The sequence below is a fragment of the Cynocephalus volans genome, chromosome X (assembly GCF_027409185.1).
Source record: "Cynocephalus volans isolate mCynVol1 chromosome X, mCynVol1.pri, whole genome shotgun sequence".
NCBI lineage: Eukaryota > Metazoa > Chordata > Mammalia > Dermoptera > Cynocephalidae > Cynocephalus > Cynocephalus volans.
In genome coordinates this window covers 171,042,440-171,062,887 of record NC_084478.1, presented here as the reverse complement: position 1 = coordinate 171,062,887, position 20,448 = coordinate 171,042,440, and the positions used below count along the sequence as shown (strand labels likewise).

The 20,448-nt window shown below is 47.0% G+C and overlaps 2 protein-coding genes across 2 annotated transcripts in view; one reads left to right on the top strand and one right to left on the bottom strand.

Moving 5' to 3' along the window:
* F8 (coagulation factor VIII) overlaps positions 1-20,448 on the top strand; it is a 146,689-nt gene that overhangs the window by 112,328 nt on the left and 13,913 nt on the right. Inside the window, exons 20-25 of the mRNA XM_063084470.1 lie at positions 55-126; positions 1,222-1,307; positions 3,697-3,852; positions 12,926-13,070; positions 13,486-13,634; positions 14,631-14,807. Coding sequence (XP_062940540.1) covers positions 55-126; positions 1,222-1,307; positions 3,697-3,852; positions 12,926-13,070; positions 13,486-13,634; positions 14,631-14,807 — 785 coding nt within the window. The remainder of the gene's footprint in view (positions 1-54; positions 127-1,221; positions 1,308-3,696; positions 3,853-12,925; positions 13,071-13,485; positions 13,635-14,630; positions 14,808-20,448) is intronic.
* On the bottom strand, positions 970-10,289 carry F8A1 (coagulation factor VIII associated 1). The gene has a single exon (XM_063084469.1). The coding sequence runs from the start codon at positions 10,283-10,285 to the stop codon at positions 9,164-9,166; it is 1,122 nt and encodes a 373-aa protein (XP_062940539.1). The 5' UTR covers positions 10,286-10,289; the 3' UTR covers positions 970-9,163.

Genomic DNA, 20,448 nt, shown 5'->3' with positions numbered 1-20,448 from the left:
ACTTTTAGAACAAAATTCCCTGTTTGATTCCCTGTGTTCCCCGTTTGATTGCAGAGTGCCAGACTCCCCTGGGAATGGCTTCTGGACGCATCAAAGATTTTCAGATTACAGCTTCAGGACAATATGGTAAAGACTATTGATTTTCACTCTAAGAACCTGGGCTGATCATATCTTTTTTATTTTGGTTGGAAGGTTTCAGATAACCAAGCTATGTCCATGCTTCTATTAATTCTACTCCACGGGTGCCTCTCAAATCCATCTCCTCCTATCCATTTTGCACTGTGACCATCTTAATTCAGGCCACCATCATTTCTCACCTGGGTAAGGATCCTGCCTCCTTAAATATCCTCCCTGCCTTCACTGTTGCTCCCCTTGAGTCCATTCTCTTCCTGGGAGCAGGAAGCTACACTTTCCTATGGGAAATGATGGTAAAATTTGAACAGGATCTATACAGAGTTCTCAAACATTGTTTTAGAACAAGCATTGACAAACTGCTGCACACAGGCCAAATCCAGCCCACCACCTATTTGTGTATGGCAGGTGAGCTAAGAATATTTGTTCCATTCTTAAATGATTAGGAAAAAAACAAGAAGAATGTACCATGTCATGTGAAATTATAAAATTCAAATTTCAGTGATCATAACAAAGTTTTCATTGGAACACAGCCACACCCATTTGTTCACATATCATCTATGGTTGCAGCAGAGACCATACAATCTACATAGCTTCAATTATTTCCTATCTGGCCCTTTACCAAAAAAAGTTTGCCACTCCTGTTCTAGAAAAAGAAAAATTCTCTTTGAAAAATAGGCTTGAGAATTATATACCAAAATAGCAACATTTTCTTCCTGGTGGAAGTATTATGGTTTTTAATGTTATTTTTACTTATTTTTAGTTTTATTTTTCATTTTATTATTTTTTCTACAATGAACATACATTGTGTAATAAAGAAATAATAATATTGTTTGGTAGTGATGGTAACAAATTCCAGTATCAGCTAGTTGAGGTGCTAACAATCAATAAATTTATTACATCTTAGAAAAGAGAATTGACAAGGACAAGCAAAACCCATAGATAGTAATCGATACTGCTGTACTATAAAGCCTTTATACCTTTCTTCTCCACAGGTAAGATTAACCTTTCTCAAGACAGGAATTTTATTCCCAAGTGTCTAGGACCAACCCAGCTGAATTTAATCTCTCTTCCCTTTCTCTGGCAAAGGACAGTGGGCCCCAAAGCTGGCCAGACTTCATTATTCTGGACCAATCAATGCATGGAGCACCAAGGAGCCCTTTTCCTGGATCAAGGTTAGGAAATTTAATCACATTCAATTGCATCATTTATTCTTGTCCAGGACCAACTCCTCTGTTAACTGGGGTGTCAACCTTACATGTATTCCCGTATACTGAACATTTTTATCTATTTGGATGCCCTGCATCTGGTTCTATTAAATTTTTTTGGTAATAACATTCTCATTTCCATTTGAGGAATTGGATACAATCTGATGAGACTTTAAACAGAGTGTCTTGTCCATGCCTAGCCAAAGAACCCTGAGCAATACACCCTGTTAAGTTTCCACTTATTAGAGTTGGCCCATTGTTTCAACTTGCCAAACTTATGTCTCCCAGAGTATTTCCCAGTCTTCCCAGTTTCACATCATTTACTGATTTGATTAGTAAACTTTTTAATACTCTAGCAAATTCATGATAAAAATACTGAAGTAGACAGGGCTTCCTTAGTATGTACTCAGTACACATCACGCTATTAAGTCCTTACCACAACCTTATGAGGTAGATGTTACTATCTATCATCCTCATTTCAGATAAGAAAATTGAAGCATAGAGAAGTTAGATAATGTGCTTCAAGTCACACACTCAATAAGTGGCTGAGCCAAAATTCAAACCCTAATAGTTGGGCTCCAGACCCCTAATTCATAATCATTGTACTATACTGTTTCTAGATTGCTCCCTTTAAGTTGATAACCATCTATTAACTATCCCTGTTTGTTTATGGCAATTAAACCAGTTACAAATCCACCTAATTTTTATTATCATCCAACCTGTATTAAATCACTTTGTCCTCAAGGTAGTTTTGTCGTCTGTCCTACTGAAATTCAGAGAGAGATTTTCTTGATCTGGTAACTTTACAAAATAATGAAATGGTTCCAGGGAGCCAGCAGGAACAAAATTGGAGTTAAGACAGGGTAGGGTGCTAACAAGAGAGGAGGTGGGAGGGCCGGCCCGTGGTTCACTCGGGAGAGTGCGGTGCTGATGACACCAAGGCCACGGGTTCGGATCCCTATATAGGGACAGCCGGTTGGCTCACTGGGTGAGCGTGGTGCTGACAACACCAAGTCAAGGGTTAAGATCCCCTTACCGGTCATCTTTTAAAAAAATAATAATAAAATAAAAGAGGGGAGGTGGAGTGAGAAGGTCTGAAGACTGCACTATGGCCTGGGCCCCAGGCATGACAGCACTGAGCTGGCTGGAGAAGCACCAGGTGACCAAGGCTGGGCAATTGGCAGTGGGCACGTGGCAGACCCCATGGAGATAGGCAGCTGCAATATTTGTACTTTTCTACCACGAAACTCATTATGACCTTGCTTACTCCTTAGTAAAGAGAGGTGTCTTGCAGTTACATTGAAATATCTCACCTCGGTAGATACATAGGTGAATCTATCAAACCTATAATTGCCAAACTGCTCCAAGGTGCCGATTATAATGTAGAAGAGGCACAACAAGAAGATGAAATAGATGAGTTTGGCAGTTTGCCAAGCATTCATCCATTACAGAATGGAGGTACATTGGCAAGGCTTCATTAAAACTGTTAGAAGGTACGACAGTCGGTGGTCCAAAAAAGAATTCTCATACTCTACATGAAGAAACGGTACAAGTCGATTCAACAAAAATTATGATTTTTGCACCTGGTGCTTTCAGTTGTTTGTGCCACAATAAGAGAAAAAACATGATGTCTTTATTTGGGAATACTGTCTAATCTGGGAAGACAGCGCTGCCACTTCACTAATATTATCTCCTCTTTACAGATAAATTGAGACACAGAGAGGTTAGGCGACTCAAACAGGTTCACTGCCTTAAGGATCTGAGTCTATTACGGAGGACAGACAAACAAAGCAACCTTTATAATGTGGTGCAATAATTTACTATAATGAAGTTGTATACAAAGTGAAGTGGAAACAGAAGAACAGCACTAGATTTGTCTGGGTGGGCCAGGAAAGGATAAGCAGAAGTAGTTTCTGAACTAACGCTTGAAGGAGGTGTGGCTGTTTATCACTGATGGCAATGTTGGGATGGGGTTGGTCTAGGGTGAGGAAAGAAAATTGTCTTTGCTTAAGCTAATGCTGAGGTGTGGGAGAAGCACTAGGTTATGTGGGTCTATATGCGCAGCACAAAGGATGTGTGTATTGAGGAAATAAGGGCTCAATGATTTGGAAGAGGTCTGGTTAGCCAGGGAGCAGGCTGGGAACTGAATAAGCATCTTTCCTCCTCATTTCCACCATTTATCCCACGGCTTTACACGTGTCACTTATCAACACTGGTTTCTGCTTAATCTGCAGGTCCAAGGTAATGATGGGCACATCTGTAGCAATGTAGATTCTTCCTAAGCCAATAACTAATTTTAGTAGGTAGTATACACATTTAAAAACAGGTCAAAATAAAGTGTTGTTTTAATTGGTAGGTGGATCTGTTGGCACCAGTGATTGTTCATGGCATCAAGACCCAGGGTGCCCGTCAGAAGTTCTCCAGCCTCTACATCTCTCAGTTTATCATCATGTATAGTCTTGATGGGAAGAAGTGGCAGACTTATCGAGGGAATTCCACTGGGACCTTAATGGTATGTAATTAGTCCTTTCAAGTGAATGCATGGATCCCTTAAAGAGCTTCTGACAGATTTCAAATATGGAACAAACCCTTCTAGCTTCTACAAACTTCAAAAAAGAATTTTCCACCTATGGGCAATAAGACTGATCATGGACATGTGAAAAAGAAGTAGTAGTGTCAAGGCTCTCATAAATGATAGAAATGAAGAGATGCTCTGTTGACAGAACTATGTCATTCAGGACTGAGTGGACTGATAAGATTGTGAGTTTGCTTATTGATATCCTAGGTTTGAGGTGATAGTTGAAATGTCTAGCAGGCAATAGATTTCAGTTTAGGGGACAAAACCATGAATGGAGTTGAAGATTTGTGTCTTCCACATAAAAGAATGGGTAAACCTTGGGAACTGCTCAATTCTCTAGGGCTGAGCACAAGACCCTTAATTAAACAGGCTTAAAACATGAGCATCATTTTCCATTCTACTCTCATTTTTCTGCCCCCTGATGAACTGATCTGCAAATCTGGTCAATTTTTTTTCTTTTGTAATGCCTCTCACATCTATTCCTTCTGTTTCCATTTATACTGCTGTTACCACAGCCCAGGGCACCATCACCTCACACTTGATCTATTTTGTTACATTCCTAACTAGTCTTCCTGTTTCTAGTCTCCTCTCCAATACAAGCTGCACATCATTGTCAAGATAATTATCTTATCAGTCTCCTGTCCAAAACCTTTCAGTGTCTTTCTGATGTCTTCAAAATAAAGTTCAAAGTCCCCAAATGGCCCTGTACAAGATAACTCTTGTTTGCCTCCTGTAGGTCCATTTTCTTGCTTCTCTATCCTGCTTCTTGTTCTGTGAGGCAGGGCTATATAGATTACATCAACAGACTACTTTGTCCTCTAGCTTTTGGTTGCGTTTCACCGACAGAGAGCACTGGCAAAAGATCAGAGAGAGGAGAATAAGATCAGGAGATATTTATTCCCCTGACTTCCTCCCTTATGCAAGAGTTGGCTGTATCTCTCCACGGAAGGTCATTGCTACCCTCAGAGTGGCTTTCTCTACCTGTACCAGTTACTATTGCTATGTACCAAATCACTCCAAAACTTAGTGTCATAGAAACAACCATTTACTTTGTTCACGGATTCTGTGGGTCAGGACTTTGGATAGGGCACAGTGGGGCTGGCCGGTCTGTGCTCCACAATGCTCCACAGTGTTTGGAGCCTCAGCTGGGAATATTTAACATCTAGGTGCTGGAAGTATCTCCACTTGCATTTCTGGTGGTTGGTACTGCCAGCTAGGACAGGATCTGGGGTTGTTGACTTAAGTAACTTTACATGACCTTTCCTTGAGGCCTGGGCTTCCTCACAGTATGTCAGTGTCAAGGTAGTTGGACTTCTCGCATGTCATTTTAGGGGCTCCAACTGTGAATGTTCCAACTAACAAGGTAGAGACTACATCACCTGTTCTGATCTAGTCTTTTAAGTTGTACAGCATCACTTTCAATACATTTTACTGGTTATAAACCAATCACACATCCACCCAGATTCACAAGAAGGGGCACAGACCCCAATTCTCAATGGGAGGAATGTCAAAGAATTTGTGGCCATTTTTTAAAAACTACTATAAGAATCTACCCAATTATCTCCTCTACTATTTTGCTTTCCCTCCTTATCCCTTCAGGTCTAGGGATGGTAATATCCTGCCCCCATCTTCCTAACTAGAACCTTTATTAAACTTTCCTCAAATTATCCTAATTTGAGTGTGCCCTGTTCCTTGTTGGAACCCCGTTTCATACAGTAATTGGCACCAGAATAAGCCCCAGGAAACAGAACCTCAAATGCAATTTTAGGATTATATTGATAATATATTCAAGGAATACAGGGATAACTTCCTCGACTGGGGATAAGATTGGATGTTGGGAAATCCATGACATGTGATAGTATCACAATTTCTCAAATTATCACAAGTGATACTATGGGATGAGTTGCAGATGGCGAATAAGACATTTGGGAGATTAAATGACAGTGGCATTTAGTCGCTATGGCAACTGTAGCTTCACCTAATTGTAGAGTGACCTATCATCCTTTTACAACCCTCGAGGGCATACATAGGGAAAAAATTAAATGTTATAAATACATACAAAGAACACTTATGAACATACATGGAGAATCAGGATGCATCCATGGAGCCGTGGAGGAGTCCTCCACATCCTGTGGTCGTAGGCAGATACAACTTACAGGCTGAGCATCAGAACTGCAGAGTTGCACTGACAACTAAATGTTCAACCCCACCAGGTTTATAATGCTATGATAAAGGCACTGGTGGGAAGGAGTGAACTCTGAGACCTGGAATGGGGACATTTAGGTACACAGACAAGGCTGAGAATTGCAGACCTCCAAATCCCCCTGCACCTCCTTTGCCTGAAGAGGCAACCTCTCCCGTCTCTGAAGCAGTCACTCCTCCCCTGCATAAAAGCTTTCAGGGACTACAACTGGGATAGCTACCTGAGCCTTGTGCCTTAGTGACAGATATTTGACAATCTTTTCCATTCCTTCTCTGATTATTGGTATTCTCATTTGTGTTACCTTGAGTTAATTGCTGTAAATGTGTGCATTAGAACCATATCTCCCTTTCTGTGCCATATATCTATGTACACACATGTACCTCTGTCTCTCCTTTTTCCCCTTTATCAGAGTTGGCAACTATCTGTCTATTCTATTGGTTCTTCAAAAATCAAGTCTTGGTTTTAAAACCAAACATAGTCTTGAAAGAGCTACTTTCTAGAACCTGAAGCTGAATGCCTACTTCATTTATTTTCAATCTTTCTTTTTCAATCATAAGGATAAAATAGTTATGAACCACTCTTATAGGGTTTATTCCTTCAGCAGTTACTGAACAACTACTATGTTTTAGGTTCTAATACAGGAGTGGGCAAATTACAGCCCACAGGTTTTGCCTGCAGCCTGCTCCTGTGTGGATTGTGAGTTAAGGATGGTTTTTACATGTTTAAAGGATTGCAAAAATAAAACAAAACAAAACCCAAAACAAACAAAGAAGACTGATTTATGGCCTGTAAAGACTAACATATTTCTATCTGGCCCTTTGCAGACAAAAGTTTGTGGACTGCTTGTCTTGTCCAATGGCAGAACAGATGCTTAGATAGTTAACATTAATCCATAGGTACCAGAACCCTTCGATCCCAGAGCTTGCCTAATTTACTAATTTCAGTCTTAATCACCTTCCTGCAGCATAGTGGTTCTCAAATGTCTCCATATCTTTGTACCATTCACATATAAAATATCCTTTCATAAGCAATAGTTCTCATTATAGGAGTACCTCATAATGATGGAGAAGGGGAACCCAGACACCCTTTGAAAAGGATCACCATTTCAGTGCCACCATGTTCAATAGCTTACAATATTTTGAATGTTAATTTTGGATTGTCAATGAACATTTAACTGATAAGGATCTTTCCCCCTGGTTTTTAAGGTAAAAAGCAGACTAATTACGTCCTTTAAAATATTTGTCTTTGACATGTTATAAATCAGTGTTAATTTTGATATTAAAATGATACTGTATACTTATTACAACAGAACTGTCAAAAAGGCTGAAATCTGGCTTGGTGCAGCTATCCTTGCTATTAAACTTTCTGAGGGAGATACACAAATAAGCCAATGGCAAATTAAAAACAAAGAGCTTTAGTGTTTCTTAGAACTATGCTTATATACCCAATGTTTGATTCTCTGGTTACCCCTCCCCCACCTCCCCTATGCAAGGAGTTTAGAACAGAGGCCGAAGGAGGCTTGCCCGAGTATCACCAGTCATGCTCCATAACTCCTAAGCTTTTTTTTTTTTTTTTTTTTTTTGTCATAACAGAAGAAGGCAGCAGGCCAGGCATTGAGAGTTGAGAGGAGCGTACGGTAGTGGTGGGGGGAAGCCAAAGAGCAAAGGATCACGCATCCCTACCACTTTTGCAATCGGTTTGAGCAGGCAGCGAAGTGAGAGCAGAGGAATGCTGGCTGGATCTGTCTCAAATGGGCCTCTCCTGTATTTCCCATAACTTCCATTTAGGTGTCCCGCTCCCCCCATTTGGGGGGCACTTAACCCCCAGTGACCATCCTGCACACCTCTCCCTCCCCCAAAAGAAGGCAAGACAAACAAAAAAAGAAACGTACTCCCAAACTGTGTCCTTAAATCTCACCCCAAAAGATGAGTACTGTGTACAACTTCAGCCTCAAGGATGCATTTTCCCCAACGTTGAATGCTGGAGAAAGAGGTTACGTTCTAACGAGTCCGTGTTATCAGTCCCCAAAGCGTAAAAGTAGGGAAAGAAGAAAACCGCTAAGTTGGTTTGCACGTCACGTTTGGACCCCAAAGCCTTGGGAACCCAGTGTTTTAAAAGGGAACGCCAGCCTGCTTCTGGGGAACGAGGACACGCACTACCGAAGAGCCAGCTCCGATTTTACCTGCTTGGGTTAGGGAAAGGTTGCAGCGAGATCCCCATTACAGACAGAGGTTGTGACGCAGATGACATATACCCCTTGGGCTAGGACCAGAACTGCGGATTTCAATGCAGGCACAGTGGCACGGGACCTGTTGCCCTGGACACACTGGCACGGCCTTGGTCTGAGTGAGAGCGGGCTGCGTCCCCAGTGCTCTCTGCAGATTCGCTGCCCGGCGGCAGGTCCCGCGTGCCAGGGACACTGTGCAGTCCGCACGCATGAACACACTCCGGAGCTGAAAGGGAACTGTGCGCCTCTGCTTTCTGTCGCCTCCTGATGAGTAGAAAAGGGAGTCACAGTTTACCGACGAGGTGACTCTACAGCACAAGTCAAGAGTGTTAGGACGGCTTTGCCGTGGATGCACGGCTGCAGCGACAAGGTGGCCAGGAACGAAACGACTCCGTGAATATGCAGGGCACAGAGGAAGCAAAGGAGCGCCTTGGTGACCACAACGACACAGAAATGGGCTAAGCAATGAGAGTCACGATGAGATCGCGCAGCTGAGAAAATCGTCGCTGCGAGACAACGATGGGGTGGGAGGCAGGTCGAGAGGAAGGAGCTGACAGGGATTCTCATCGGTGCCTGGCACTTTCCAGCCTCATGCGCGCTCCGCTCCGACTCCACGCTGCCGCGGTGGCCTTTCCTCGCATAAGCACACGGGACGCAGGTGACCGCCACTGCGGTGACCAGTCCCTGTGGTGGCAGGAGGAAGAACATCAAGCGTGGGCCCAGGATCCCTGATGTCTCTTCTTCTGTCTCCAACCGCAAAGGCGGACCCCGTGAGACCCGGGCACAGGCAAGAGCCTCCTGGCCCAAGTGACTCATCAGAAGCCCTGTCCCGAGGGGCAGATGGTTTCGTGCAGCACGAGGTGGAGGAGGTGGTTCTGCTCGGCAGTCAGCAGCGGCCACAGCGCCACCTGCAGCGACTTGATGGCTTCCGTGTCCTTCTCGTGGGTGGCCATCACCAGGGACTGGAGCAGCAGGAAGAGCTCCTCGGGGAGCTGCCCGCCGCCGTCCTGCCCGTGGCCGTCGAAGGCCTCCCAGGAGTACGTCTCCAGGGTCCGGGCGTGTTCCGGCAGCAGCCGGGCGGGCGGTGGCTGCAGGAGCAGCAGCAGCAGCACGCGGGACACCTCGCAGCGGGCCAGCACGTCCGCGAAGGCGCCCAGCGCGGCGGGACAGGCGGGCGCCGCAGGGCCCGCGTGGGCGCTCGCGCTCGGAGCGGGCGGCGCTGCCGGCAGGGCCAGGCCGGGGGCCGCGCCGGGTCCGGGCTGGGGCCCCGGCAGCGGCGGCGGGCCCGGGTGGCTGCCGTGCTCCCGCGCCAGGCGCTGCATGCGCGTGAAGACCGCCAAGGCGCCGCTGTAGTCGCGCGCCAGCAGCTGGCAGGAGGCGGCGTCGCCGAGGGCCTGCAGCGCGGCCAGGGGCAGCTGCGGCAGCTGGAGCTGGGCGGCGCGCTGGAAGTGGCCGGCGGCGGCGGCCGGCTGGCCCAGGTCGCGCAGGGCGGCGGCCAGCTCGAGGCAGAGCGCGGCGGCGGCGGCCGGCTGGCCCAGCTCCAGGTGCAGGCGCACGGCGGCGCCCAGGGCGCTGGCGGCGGCCTGCAGCGGCTCCCCGTAGGCGGCGGGGCCGGCCAGGCGCTGGCGCGCGTCGCGCTCCTGCCGCAGGAAGAGGCGGGCGGCCTCGCCGAGGGCCAGCGCCTCCCCGGGCCCGTGGAACAGCGCCTGCTGGCAGCGCGCCACCGCCAGCTGGCACCAGGCCGCGTAGGGCAGGCAGTCCTGGGCGCGCAGCTCGCGACCCAGCTGCGCGAACTGCTCGCCGGCCTCCGCCACGTTCGGCTTCCGCAGGAAGCGCTTCCTCAGCTTGTTCGACACCAGCCGGTACCGGGCCAGGAAGTCGCCGGCCTCGGGCCCGGGACCCGCCGCGCCGCCCAGGCCGCCCGCCGCTGCCGCCATGGCCGTGGCTCCGCCCCAGCGCTTCCGGACGGACGCGCTGACGCCGCTGGCGGACGAGGCGGTGTCGCCGGCCGACTGCCACCAGCCCCGCGCGCGTCACCCTGGGGCCGGGCGGCGACGTGCAAAGGGCGGTGTCGGAGGCGGGGCCCGGCCGGGCGTCCCGGTTGCTCGGTGACCGTTGCTATCCCGGTTGCTAGGGGGCGTCTCCCAGCCCCTCCCTCCCAACGAGGCCGAAGCGGCTCTCGGGAGCGCGCTCGCGACCCCAGTTCCGCGCTCGTGCGAGGCTGCGTGGCTCCCACCCATCAGTCGGTCCCCCGTGTCGCCGTCACTATCCCCGCCGCCCCACCCGAGGCTCCGACCCCCTGTGCACGCGGCCTTGGACGCGACAGATCCGGATCGGGAGGTCTGGCCCGACTGGACGCCTCTCGACATGCGCGCACTCCTGTCCTAGTGACCGCGCCGGCCCCTCATCGGTCGGCAGCAGGCTCGTGCGGCGCACACTGGTGACGCCACTGCCCTGCAGCCGACCCCGAGGGAGCGGGCGCGGGCCTCCAAACGGCCGTCCAGGGAAGGTGCGAGCAACCCGCGCGCGCCCTCGCCTCTGGGCCCTGCCTGTGCCGCAGTGCTCCCGCCTGTAGCACCCGAGCCACGCAGGAAAGGTAAAGGGGTGGGGGGACGGGTACCACCCGTGGCCTCAAGGACGTTCGCCATCAACCCTCTGCTTCCAAAGCACGTTCCCCACCCCGCCGAGAAACCCCTGTACCCATTACTGCAGTCACTCCCTGTTGTCGTTGTCCCCCATCCCCACACACACGCTCCCAATGATAGCTCTGGGCAACCACTAATCTGCTTTCTGTCCATAGAGGTCTCTCTCTTGTGGAGATCTCCCTCGGATGGAACCCAGCGTGGGGCCTTTTGTGTGTGGCCACTTTCACGTAGGGTAAAGTTCTCCTGATGGTGCGTCCGTGTGGTAGTGGGAATCGGTTCTTTGTTCCTCTTCATGGCTGAATAATATTCCATTGTATGGATGGACCACATTTTGTTTATCCACTTGACAGTTGATAAAGAGCTGAGTGATTTCCACTGTATAGGGAGGTGGAATTTCTCCTTTACCCTCTTAGACTCCCACGGCTAGGATTTATTTATTTATTAATACTGTTTTTTTTTTTTTTAATTCTAAGATGTTGTTGCAGAGCAGTTTGGGGGAAGAGGAGATGGAAAGTGGGAGGAGTAGGAAGGGGTGTCATGGTTGAGGCCTGTGGCACCCACCTCATTCTGGCACGGGAGACCAGGGCGCTTCCAGAGGCAGCTCAGTCATTGCTGGGCTGGATGCAGATGTCAGGGGGTGTGGCTGAAGCCCTCAGCTTATAGTTTTTATTTCTTTATTAAACTTCTAATTTTGTTTATGTATTGTTTTCCTGATTTTGTTAGTTGTCTGTGTTCTCTTGTAGCTCACTGAGCATGTTTAAACAAGTAGTTTGAATTCTTTGTCAAGCTCTTCATGTATCTCCATTTCTTTAGAGTTGGTTCCTGGAGCTTTATTAGTTTCCTTTGGTGTTATCATGTTTGCCTGATTCTTTGTGACCCATGTAGCCTTGCATTAGTGTTTGTGCTTTTGAAGGAGCACACACCTCTTCTGGGTCTGCAGTCAGGTCCTCAGACAGTGGGCCTGTCACCAGGGGTGTGAATGGGTTTGGTTCCTGCTGGGTCCCTCAGTGGACAGGACCGCCTGTGGACTGTGATGGAGTGGGCCTGAGCTGGATCACAATCACAGGGCTGCTTCCATAGTTCGGTACAGTCAGTGGGCCTGTTTCTAAGGGCATGGACTGACATGGCTCCCAGCAGTTCCCTGGACAGGCAGAAGTGCCCCCAGACCATAGTAGTGTGGGGCTGGAGACAATTCACAGGGCTGTTTTATTGTCCACAGTAGGTGGGCCTGTTACTGGGAGTGCTGACAAGTGTTGCTCCTGCAAGGTACCTGGGGAGATAGGGCTGGGTTCAGGACCACACTCAAGCAGGGCTGGGGCTGAGTCCATGGGGAGGAGGGCTGCTGTGGGTCCACAGCTAGGACCATGGCTTATAGGCCTGCCACCAGGATGTGGGCCTGCCTTATCAAAGCAGCCATCCTCAGTCGTGGGCTCCGCTGGGGTTTCTCAGCCTCCTACCTGGATCCCAAGGCTCCCACAAAGGCACTTTTGTCCGTAGATAGCTGCCAAATCATTGTTCTTGTTGGGGGGGATAATAGCTGGGGACCTCCTATTCCACCAACTTTCTGATGTCACTCTCCCAATACTACATTTCTAATGCTCCCAGGTGATGTTGCTGCAGCTGATTTGTGAGCCATGCTGGAGTAACAAAGCCCTAAATCACTTACTAAACTTTTATGAGCCTTTTGTAGGATCCCACAGTAGAAAACTACTTCATTTGCCCCATACCTAATCTCCCTTGTTCCACTCTTTTTTGCATGCTTTTCTCCTTCATGTATACGATCCTGACATTTGTCTAGCCAGAACGGTTTTATCTCGATTTTGGATGCTAAGAAATGCACAAAGCAAAATTACAAGGAAGATGTGATTGAGAGGGAATTGCTTTTTACTCTGTATTCACTTTCTATGTATCTGTGCTAATCCCTCCCTCCAGGTCTTCTTCGGCAATGTGGACTCATCTGGTATAAAACACAACATTTTTAACCCTCCAATTATTGCTCGGTACATCCGTTTGCACCCAACTCATTATAGCATCCGCAGCACTCTTCGCATGGAGTTGATGGGCTGTGACTTAAACAGTAAGTGTCAAGTCAGCCCATATCCTTCCCTCTCCCAATCACGGATCGAGTGACTAACTGTCCTAGTTATCCCAAGACTAGAGGGTAGAGGTCCCAGTCTCAGGACACAGAACTATCAGTGCTAAAACCAGCACAGTTTGGGGCAAACCCAGGACTTGATTGCCCTAACCATGGGATTCTCCAGAGGTAGCCACCTCCTACATTACTTTTAACAAGGAAAATCAAAGTCAAACAGAGCTGAGCAGAGCTTAGCAGAAAACAGGGTGTGTTAACAATAACAAAGTCTGTGCAGAAAGTTATTGCCTGAGAAATGATCTCCTGATCATGGTAGATTGGGACTACCAGTGGAGGCGGTCCAGCGGAACCTAGGCTGCAGCCCGTCCTCGTGGTAACATTCTTCTTTCATTTCTTTGAGGTTGCAGCATGCCGTTGGGAATGGAGAGTAAAGCAATATCAGATTCACAGATTACTGCCTCATCCTACTTCACCAGTATGTTTGCCACCTGGTTGCCTTCACAAGCCCGCCTTTACCTCCAAGGGAGGGCTAATGCCTGGAGACCTCAGGTCAGACGCAACAGATTTACCACTTAACTGAACCAGAGCAGGGATTACTGGTTGGTAAAATAATAGGGGAAGCCCTTGACTGTTCTTCAGAGGTATTTCTATCAACTGTTGGTGCTAAAATGAGTGTCAAGGAAGGCCGACTATAGGCAGACGATCCCACAGGCATTTAGTGGCTGTGCCATATGAGTTCACACAGTATTCATTGGACAAAATGATCCTTAATCGAACCTCCTGAGAAAAGAAACTCTATATCCGGCACTGAGCTAATGTCCGTCAAAGAATCATTGTAGCTAAAGTCCACTTTTACAGATAAATGTCAACAATTAGCTTTATTTCCAGGTTTCTCAGTCCCTCAAAGGAAAGAGTTTCAGTCATGTGTAATTCACTGGGCACTGATCTTTTCCAAAGCCACCCAGTTGTGATTTTCAATCACTGAATAACTTTCTGGGAGAATAAATAAAATTAATTGTCTCAGTTCCTCCAGGGGCTTATTTTAAACAAAATACGTTGTATACCACATTGCCCAGTGTTTTATACTCTAATCAGTATATATAGATAGATATATCTATGACTCATATATTTATTTAGCAAGCATTTACTGGGCACCTATGAAGTGACTGACCCTAGGGATACAGAGATGAACTATGAAAAATTTTGGCCCCCAAGTTGTTTAGAGTCTAATAAGGGAGACTGACTGGCAAACCATTAAAATGCAGAGTGATTAGTGCTGTGACAAAAAGGATTTGGGGGTTTCTTTTTTTTTTTTTTTTTTCAAAGATGACCGGTAAGGGGATCTTAACCCTTGACTTGGTGTTGTCAGCACCACGCTCAGCCAGTGAGCGAACCGGCCATCCGTATATGGGATCCAAACCCGGGGCCTTGGTGCTATCAGCACCGCACTCTCCCGAGTGAGCCACAGGCCGGCCCCTAGGATTTGGGGGTTTCTGAGAGCAAACGGTGACCAACAAGATACTAGTCCAGCACTGTTTTCCTCAGGTGAATAATCCAAAAGAGTGGCTGCAAGTGGACTTCCAGAAGACAATGAAAGTCACAGGAATAACCACGCAAGGAGCAAAATCTCTCCTCACCAACATGTATGTGAAGGAGTTCCTCATTTCCAGCAGTCAAGATGGCCGTCGCTGGGCTCTCTTTTTCCAGAACGGCAAAGTAAAGGTATGCTGGTCTCATACAGAAACGACACAAAACCTGTCCTAGGGCTTGACATTAGAAACATAACCAGGTTGATATGTGACCAGTCTTCCCAGGTAAAATCTACTGAGTGCCTACATTAACAGGACACTGTGAAGGGCATTCTGAGAGGACGCGGTGACTAAGCAAGGAGGTAAAATCCCAAGCAAAGGGCAGAGTAGAGCCAAGAATTGACGCTCCTTGCAGGTGCTGATGTCATCCAGGATGACGGCAGGGATGCGAGGAGTGAAGAAGAGGGAGAGTTATTTGCCCGATGCTTAGTCATGTCTGTGTCTTCGCCAGCAGTCTACAGTACCAAGCCTTGTTGACCTGTAACTTTAGTGGTCCACGCAGTCTTCACTTCTGATCTAGATTTTCTGGATAACTCAGGAAACTGTGGTGATTACAAGACATGACATAAAGTTTTACTATCCCATGAGTAATGAAGGAAGAACTAGTTTACCTCTATGGTATATATTTTTTTCCACCAAGAATTAAAAATAGAGTGGCCCTTATCAATCTCTCTAGTAAGGTCTCTTGCTCCTTGTCCCTTTGCTCTCTAAGCTCCATCTACACTAAGAAACTCTGAGATCCCTCCGTACAGCACATTCTATCTCACGCCAGGTTTTTATATGCATTCTGTTTCTTCTGCCTGGAACATTTTTATACCTACCTCCCTCTACCCCTTTTGCCTGACTCATTCTTCAAGTCTCAGATGAACATCATCTCTGCCAAAAAGAATTACCTGATCCTTCAAGCCTGAATCAAAGACTTCTGCTTCTGACAATTTGGTGGACTAGAGTCTAGGAAATATATATTCTAGAGGACATTTCCATTTTAAAAAGGTTGTTTCTCTCACTCATGCTACAACACGGATGCACCTTGAAAATCTGCTAAGTAAAATAGGCTGGACATAAAAGGACAAATATTGTATCATTCCACTTATATGAGTGTATTAGTTAGGGATATACAGAGAAACAGAACCAATAGGATATATATATTCCTTATTTTTATATATATATATAAAGGGAATTGGCCCACACTATTATGGAGTCTGAAAAGTTCCAATATCTGCAGGCTGATTCACCAAGCTGGAGACCCAGGGGATCCAATGGTGTAGTTCCAGCTCAAAAGCTAGCAGGCTTGAGACCCAGGAAGAGCTGAAATGTTTTAGTTCAAGCCTGAAGGCAGGAAAAAGCCAGTGTCCCAGTTCAAAGACAGTAAGGCAGCAAGAATTCTCTCTTAATTGGGGGAGGATCAGCCTTTTTGTTCTATTCAGGCCTTCAACTGATTGGGTGATACCAATCAGGGAGGGCAATCTGCTTTACTCAGTCTCCTGATTTCAATGTTAATCTCATCCAAAAACACCCTCACATAAATACCCAGAACAATGTTTGACTAAATATCTGGGCACCCTGTGGCCCAGTAAAGTTGACACATAAAATTAACCATCACAAGTCCACTCCTTGTCAATTCGGCACCCGTACACATCTCCATACACAATACTTAATCTCCAAATGAAGACAAAAACAAGGTCATAATTCCACCTAACGTGATACAACAAAACTGTGTAAAATAAAAAATGCATTGACCCATTCCCTAAAAGAGGAGGTAAAGTCCTTGAGTGTTGCTTACTCTGCTTCTTGATATCTTGTGACATATATACCATGATGTAAAGTTGATAATACTGAAATATTATAATATAACATCAATATATCTGCTATGACTTGAATGCCTGCCCCCTCCAAAAGTCATGTTGAAACTTAACGCCCAATGTAGCAATATTAAGAGGATGGGAAATCCGACTATGGTATTTGAAAGGTGGGGCCTTTAAGAGATGATTGGATCAAGTCATTCATGGTGGATTAATGGGTTAATGGATAAGTGGGTTATCACAGGATTGGCTTTATAAGGAGAAGAAGAGAAACCTGAATGAGCATGTTCAGCCCTCTCACTACACGATGCCCTGTACCGCCTTGGGACTCTACAGAGTTTCCATCAGCAAGAAGTCCCTTGCCAGGTGCAGCCTCGACCTTAGACTTCCCAGCCTCCAGAACTGTAAGAAATACATTTTGTCTCTTTGTGAATTACCCAGTTTCAGGTGTTCTGTTATAAGCAACAGAAAACAGACTGAGATAATATGATACATGATAAGGGGATAAGAGAAGAAAGAAAACAAAGTTATTATACACACATACATATGCATAATATGCACACACATATTCATAACGTCATGAGAAAATACTCATGATGATTACAGTCCTCATTTCTGTAACTGGTCATGTTGTCACAGCTGGTATTTGTAACTGCCTTCTACTACCCATTCTGTATTTCCTTTGCCTTCAGCAAGCACCTCAACTGGTCATAGTTCATGACCTGGTGTGGTGACCCAAACCTTCATTCCTGAAAGGCCTGGGCCACTATGCCTGGATTGGATTATTGTAGTTTCCCGTTGGTCTTAATCACAGGGCATGGTGATACTTAGAGGTGCCCTAAGGAATCTCTTGTATTCCATACAGACTCTTTCTTACCTCCATTGTGGAGTAGTAGTCTGATTTCCCCTTGGTAGTCAGGAACAATCACCCCAGCCGGCACAGTAACTCCCCTTTTAGCCTGTTGACTCATAGGCGTGAGGAGCCCAAAGTGGCTGAATGGCACTCTTAACTTCCAGTTCAATGGAATCGTTGTGTATATTGGTGGAAGCATTCCCTCCTCTGAAACTATGACTTCTAGGCCAGCAGAGCATAAGGTCACAGAAACAGGAAGCAAATAATTTGCTAGTAGATCACTAGGGGTAATGGTAAGTGGTGCCACTCCCATTTCCACCCCTTGATTCCTGTGGATCCTGGCTATGGGAGAGACAGTACCATATATTGGGTGCTGACTTAGAGCACATACAGCCTCCTGGAGAACCTTGCCCCAGCCCTGCAGGGTACTGGCACCAAGCTGGCACTGGAACTGTGACTTGAAAAGGCCATTCCACCGTTCTATCAGACCGGCTGCTTCAGGATGATGGGGAACACGGTCAAACCAGTGAATTCCATGAGCACAAGCCCACTGCTGCACTTCTTTAGCTGTGAAGTGACTTCCTTGGTCAGAAGCCATGCTGTGTGGAATGCCGTGACGGTGAATAAGGCATTCCGTGAGTCCACAGAGGGTAGTTTTGGCAAAAGTATTTTGTGCCAGGAAGTCAAATCCATATCCAGAGTAAGTATCTATTCCAGTAAGGACAAAACACTGCCCCTTCCATGATGGACGTGGCCCACTGTAATCATCCTGCCACCAGGTAATTGGCTGATCATCCGGGGGAATGGTGCCATACCAGGGGCTCAGTGTTGGTCTCTGATGCTGGCAGATTGGGCACTCGGCAGTCGCTGTAGCCAGGTTGGCCTTGGTGAGTGGAAGTCCATGTTGCTGAGCCCATGCATAAACTCCATACCTGCCACCATGGCCACTTTGCTCATGAGCCCACTGGGGGATGACAGTTGTGGCTGAAGAAAGAGGCTGACTAGTGTCCACAGAATGGGTCATCCTGTCCACCTGATTATTAAAGTTCTCCTCTGCTGAGGTCACCCTTTGATGGGCATTCACATGGGTAACAAATATCTTCACATCCTCTGCCCACTCAGAGAGGTCCATCCACATACCTCTTCCCTGAATTTCCTTCTTGTCAATTTTTTAATCATGTTCCTTCCATGTCCCTGACCATCCAGCCAAACCATTGGCTACAGCCATGAATCAGTATGTAATTACACATCTCGCCATTTCTCCTTCCAAGCAAAGTGCACAACCAAGTGCACTGCCCAAAGTTCTGCCCATGGAGATTTCCCCTCACCACTGTCCTTCAGGGATGTCCCAGAAAAGGGGTGCAGTGCCGCAGCTGCCCACTTTCGGGTGGTGCCTGCATATCATGCAGAACCATCTGTGAACCAGGCTCTAGCCTTGTCTTCCTCTGCCAACTGATCAGAGGGAACTCCCCAGGAGGCCACAGGTGCAGGCTGGAGAAGAGAAGGCAGTGCAGCAGGAGTAGGAACTGTGGGCATTTGGGCCACTTCTTCATGTAACTTACTTGTGCCTTCAGGACCTGCTCAGGCCCAATCACGTACATACCATTTGTATATGATGATCGAGTGCTGCTGTACACACGCAACCTTATGATCCTGCTAGTCACATAACAGCCAGTTCATGATGGCACCTCAGGTCGCATGGTAATTTGGTGGACCATAGTCAAGCGTTCAGTTTCTAATAAGGCCCAGTAGCAGGTCAAGAACTGTTTCTCAAAAGGAGAGTTATCTGCGGATGATGGCAGGGTCTTGCTCCAAAATCCTAAGGGTGTCTGCTGTGATTCACCTCTAGGGGCCAGCCAAAGGCTCCGAACAGCATCCTATCTGCCACTGACTCCTCAAGGACCATTGGTCTTCTGGATCATGTGGCCCAAGGGGCAGAACGGCTTGCACAGCAGCCTGGACCTATTGCAGAGCCTTCTCCTGTTCTGGGCCCCACTCAAAATTAGCAGCCTTTCAGGTCACTGATGGTCTGGAGTAACACACACACACACCTAAATAAGGAATATTTTGCCTCCAAAATCCACAGAGCCCCACTAGGTGTTGTGCTTCTTTTTTGGCTGTAAAATGTGCCAGATGCAGGAATTTATTCTTTGCCATAGAAGGGATATCTTGACACACCCCACAGCACTGGAACCCTAGAAATTTCTCTGAGGTAGAAGGCCCCTAAATTTTTGTCAGATACATTTCCCTCCCTCTGGCATGCATATGTCTTACCAATAAATATAGAGTAGTTCTTACTTTTTCCTCCCTAGGTGCAGATAAACATAATATCATCAGTGTAATGGACCAGTGTGCTAGCTTCTGGAAGGGAAAGGTGAGCAAGATCCCTGCAAACTAAATTATGACATAGGGTAGAAGAGCTGATATATCGTTGAGGTAGGTCAATGGCATTGTAGTGCTGGCCTTGCCAGCTGAAAGCAGACTGCTTCTGGTGGGCTTTATCAACAGGTATGGAGAAAAAGTATTTGCCAGATCAATAGCTGCATAGCAGGTACTAGGGGATGTGTTAATTTGCTCAAGCAATGAGACCACATGTGGTACAGCAGCTGCAATCGGGGCCACCACTTAGTAACGATAATCCGCTGTCATTCTCCAGAATCCATCTGTCTTCTGCACAAGTCAAATAGGAGAGTTTAAAGAAGCTGTGGTGGGAATTGCCATCCCTGTGTCTTTCAAGTCCTTGATGGTGGCACTAATCTCTGCAGTCCCTCCAGGAATACAGCATTGGTTTGGGTTTACTATTTTTCTAGGTAAAGGCAATTCTAGTGGCTTCCACTTGATCTTTACTACTATAATAGATCTCACTCCACAGGTTGAGGAGCCAATGTGGGGATTCTGCCAGCTACTGAATATGTCTGTTTCAATTGTGCATTTTAAAACTGAGAAAATACCACAGGATAGGTTTGTGGACCCACTGGGCCCACTGTGAGATGAACCTGAGCTAAAGCTCTGTTGATGATTTGACCTCCATGAGCTCCTCTCCTCTGACTGATGAACCACAGTGATGTTTGGGGTCTTCTGAAGTTAGTGTTGGTTCAGATCCAGTGTCCAATAGTTCT

Bases quoted from the DNA above. Each gene is read 5' to 3' on its own strand.
- F8A1 (XM_063084469.1), bottom strand. From the start codon at position 10,285: ATGGCGGCAGCGGCGGGCGGCCTGGGCGGCGCGGCGGGTCCCGGGCCC.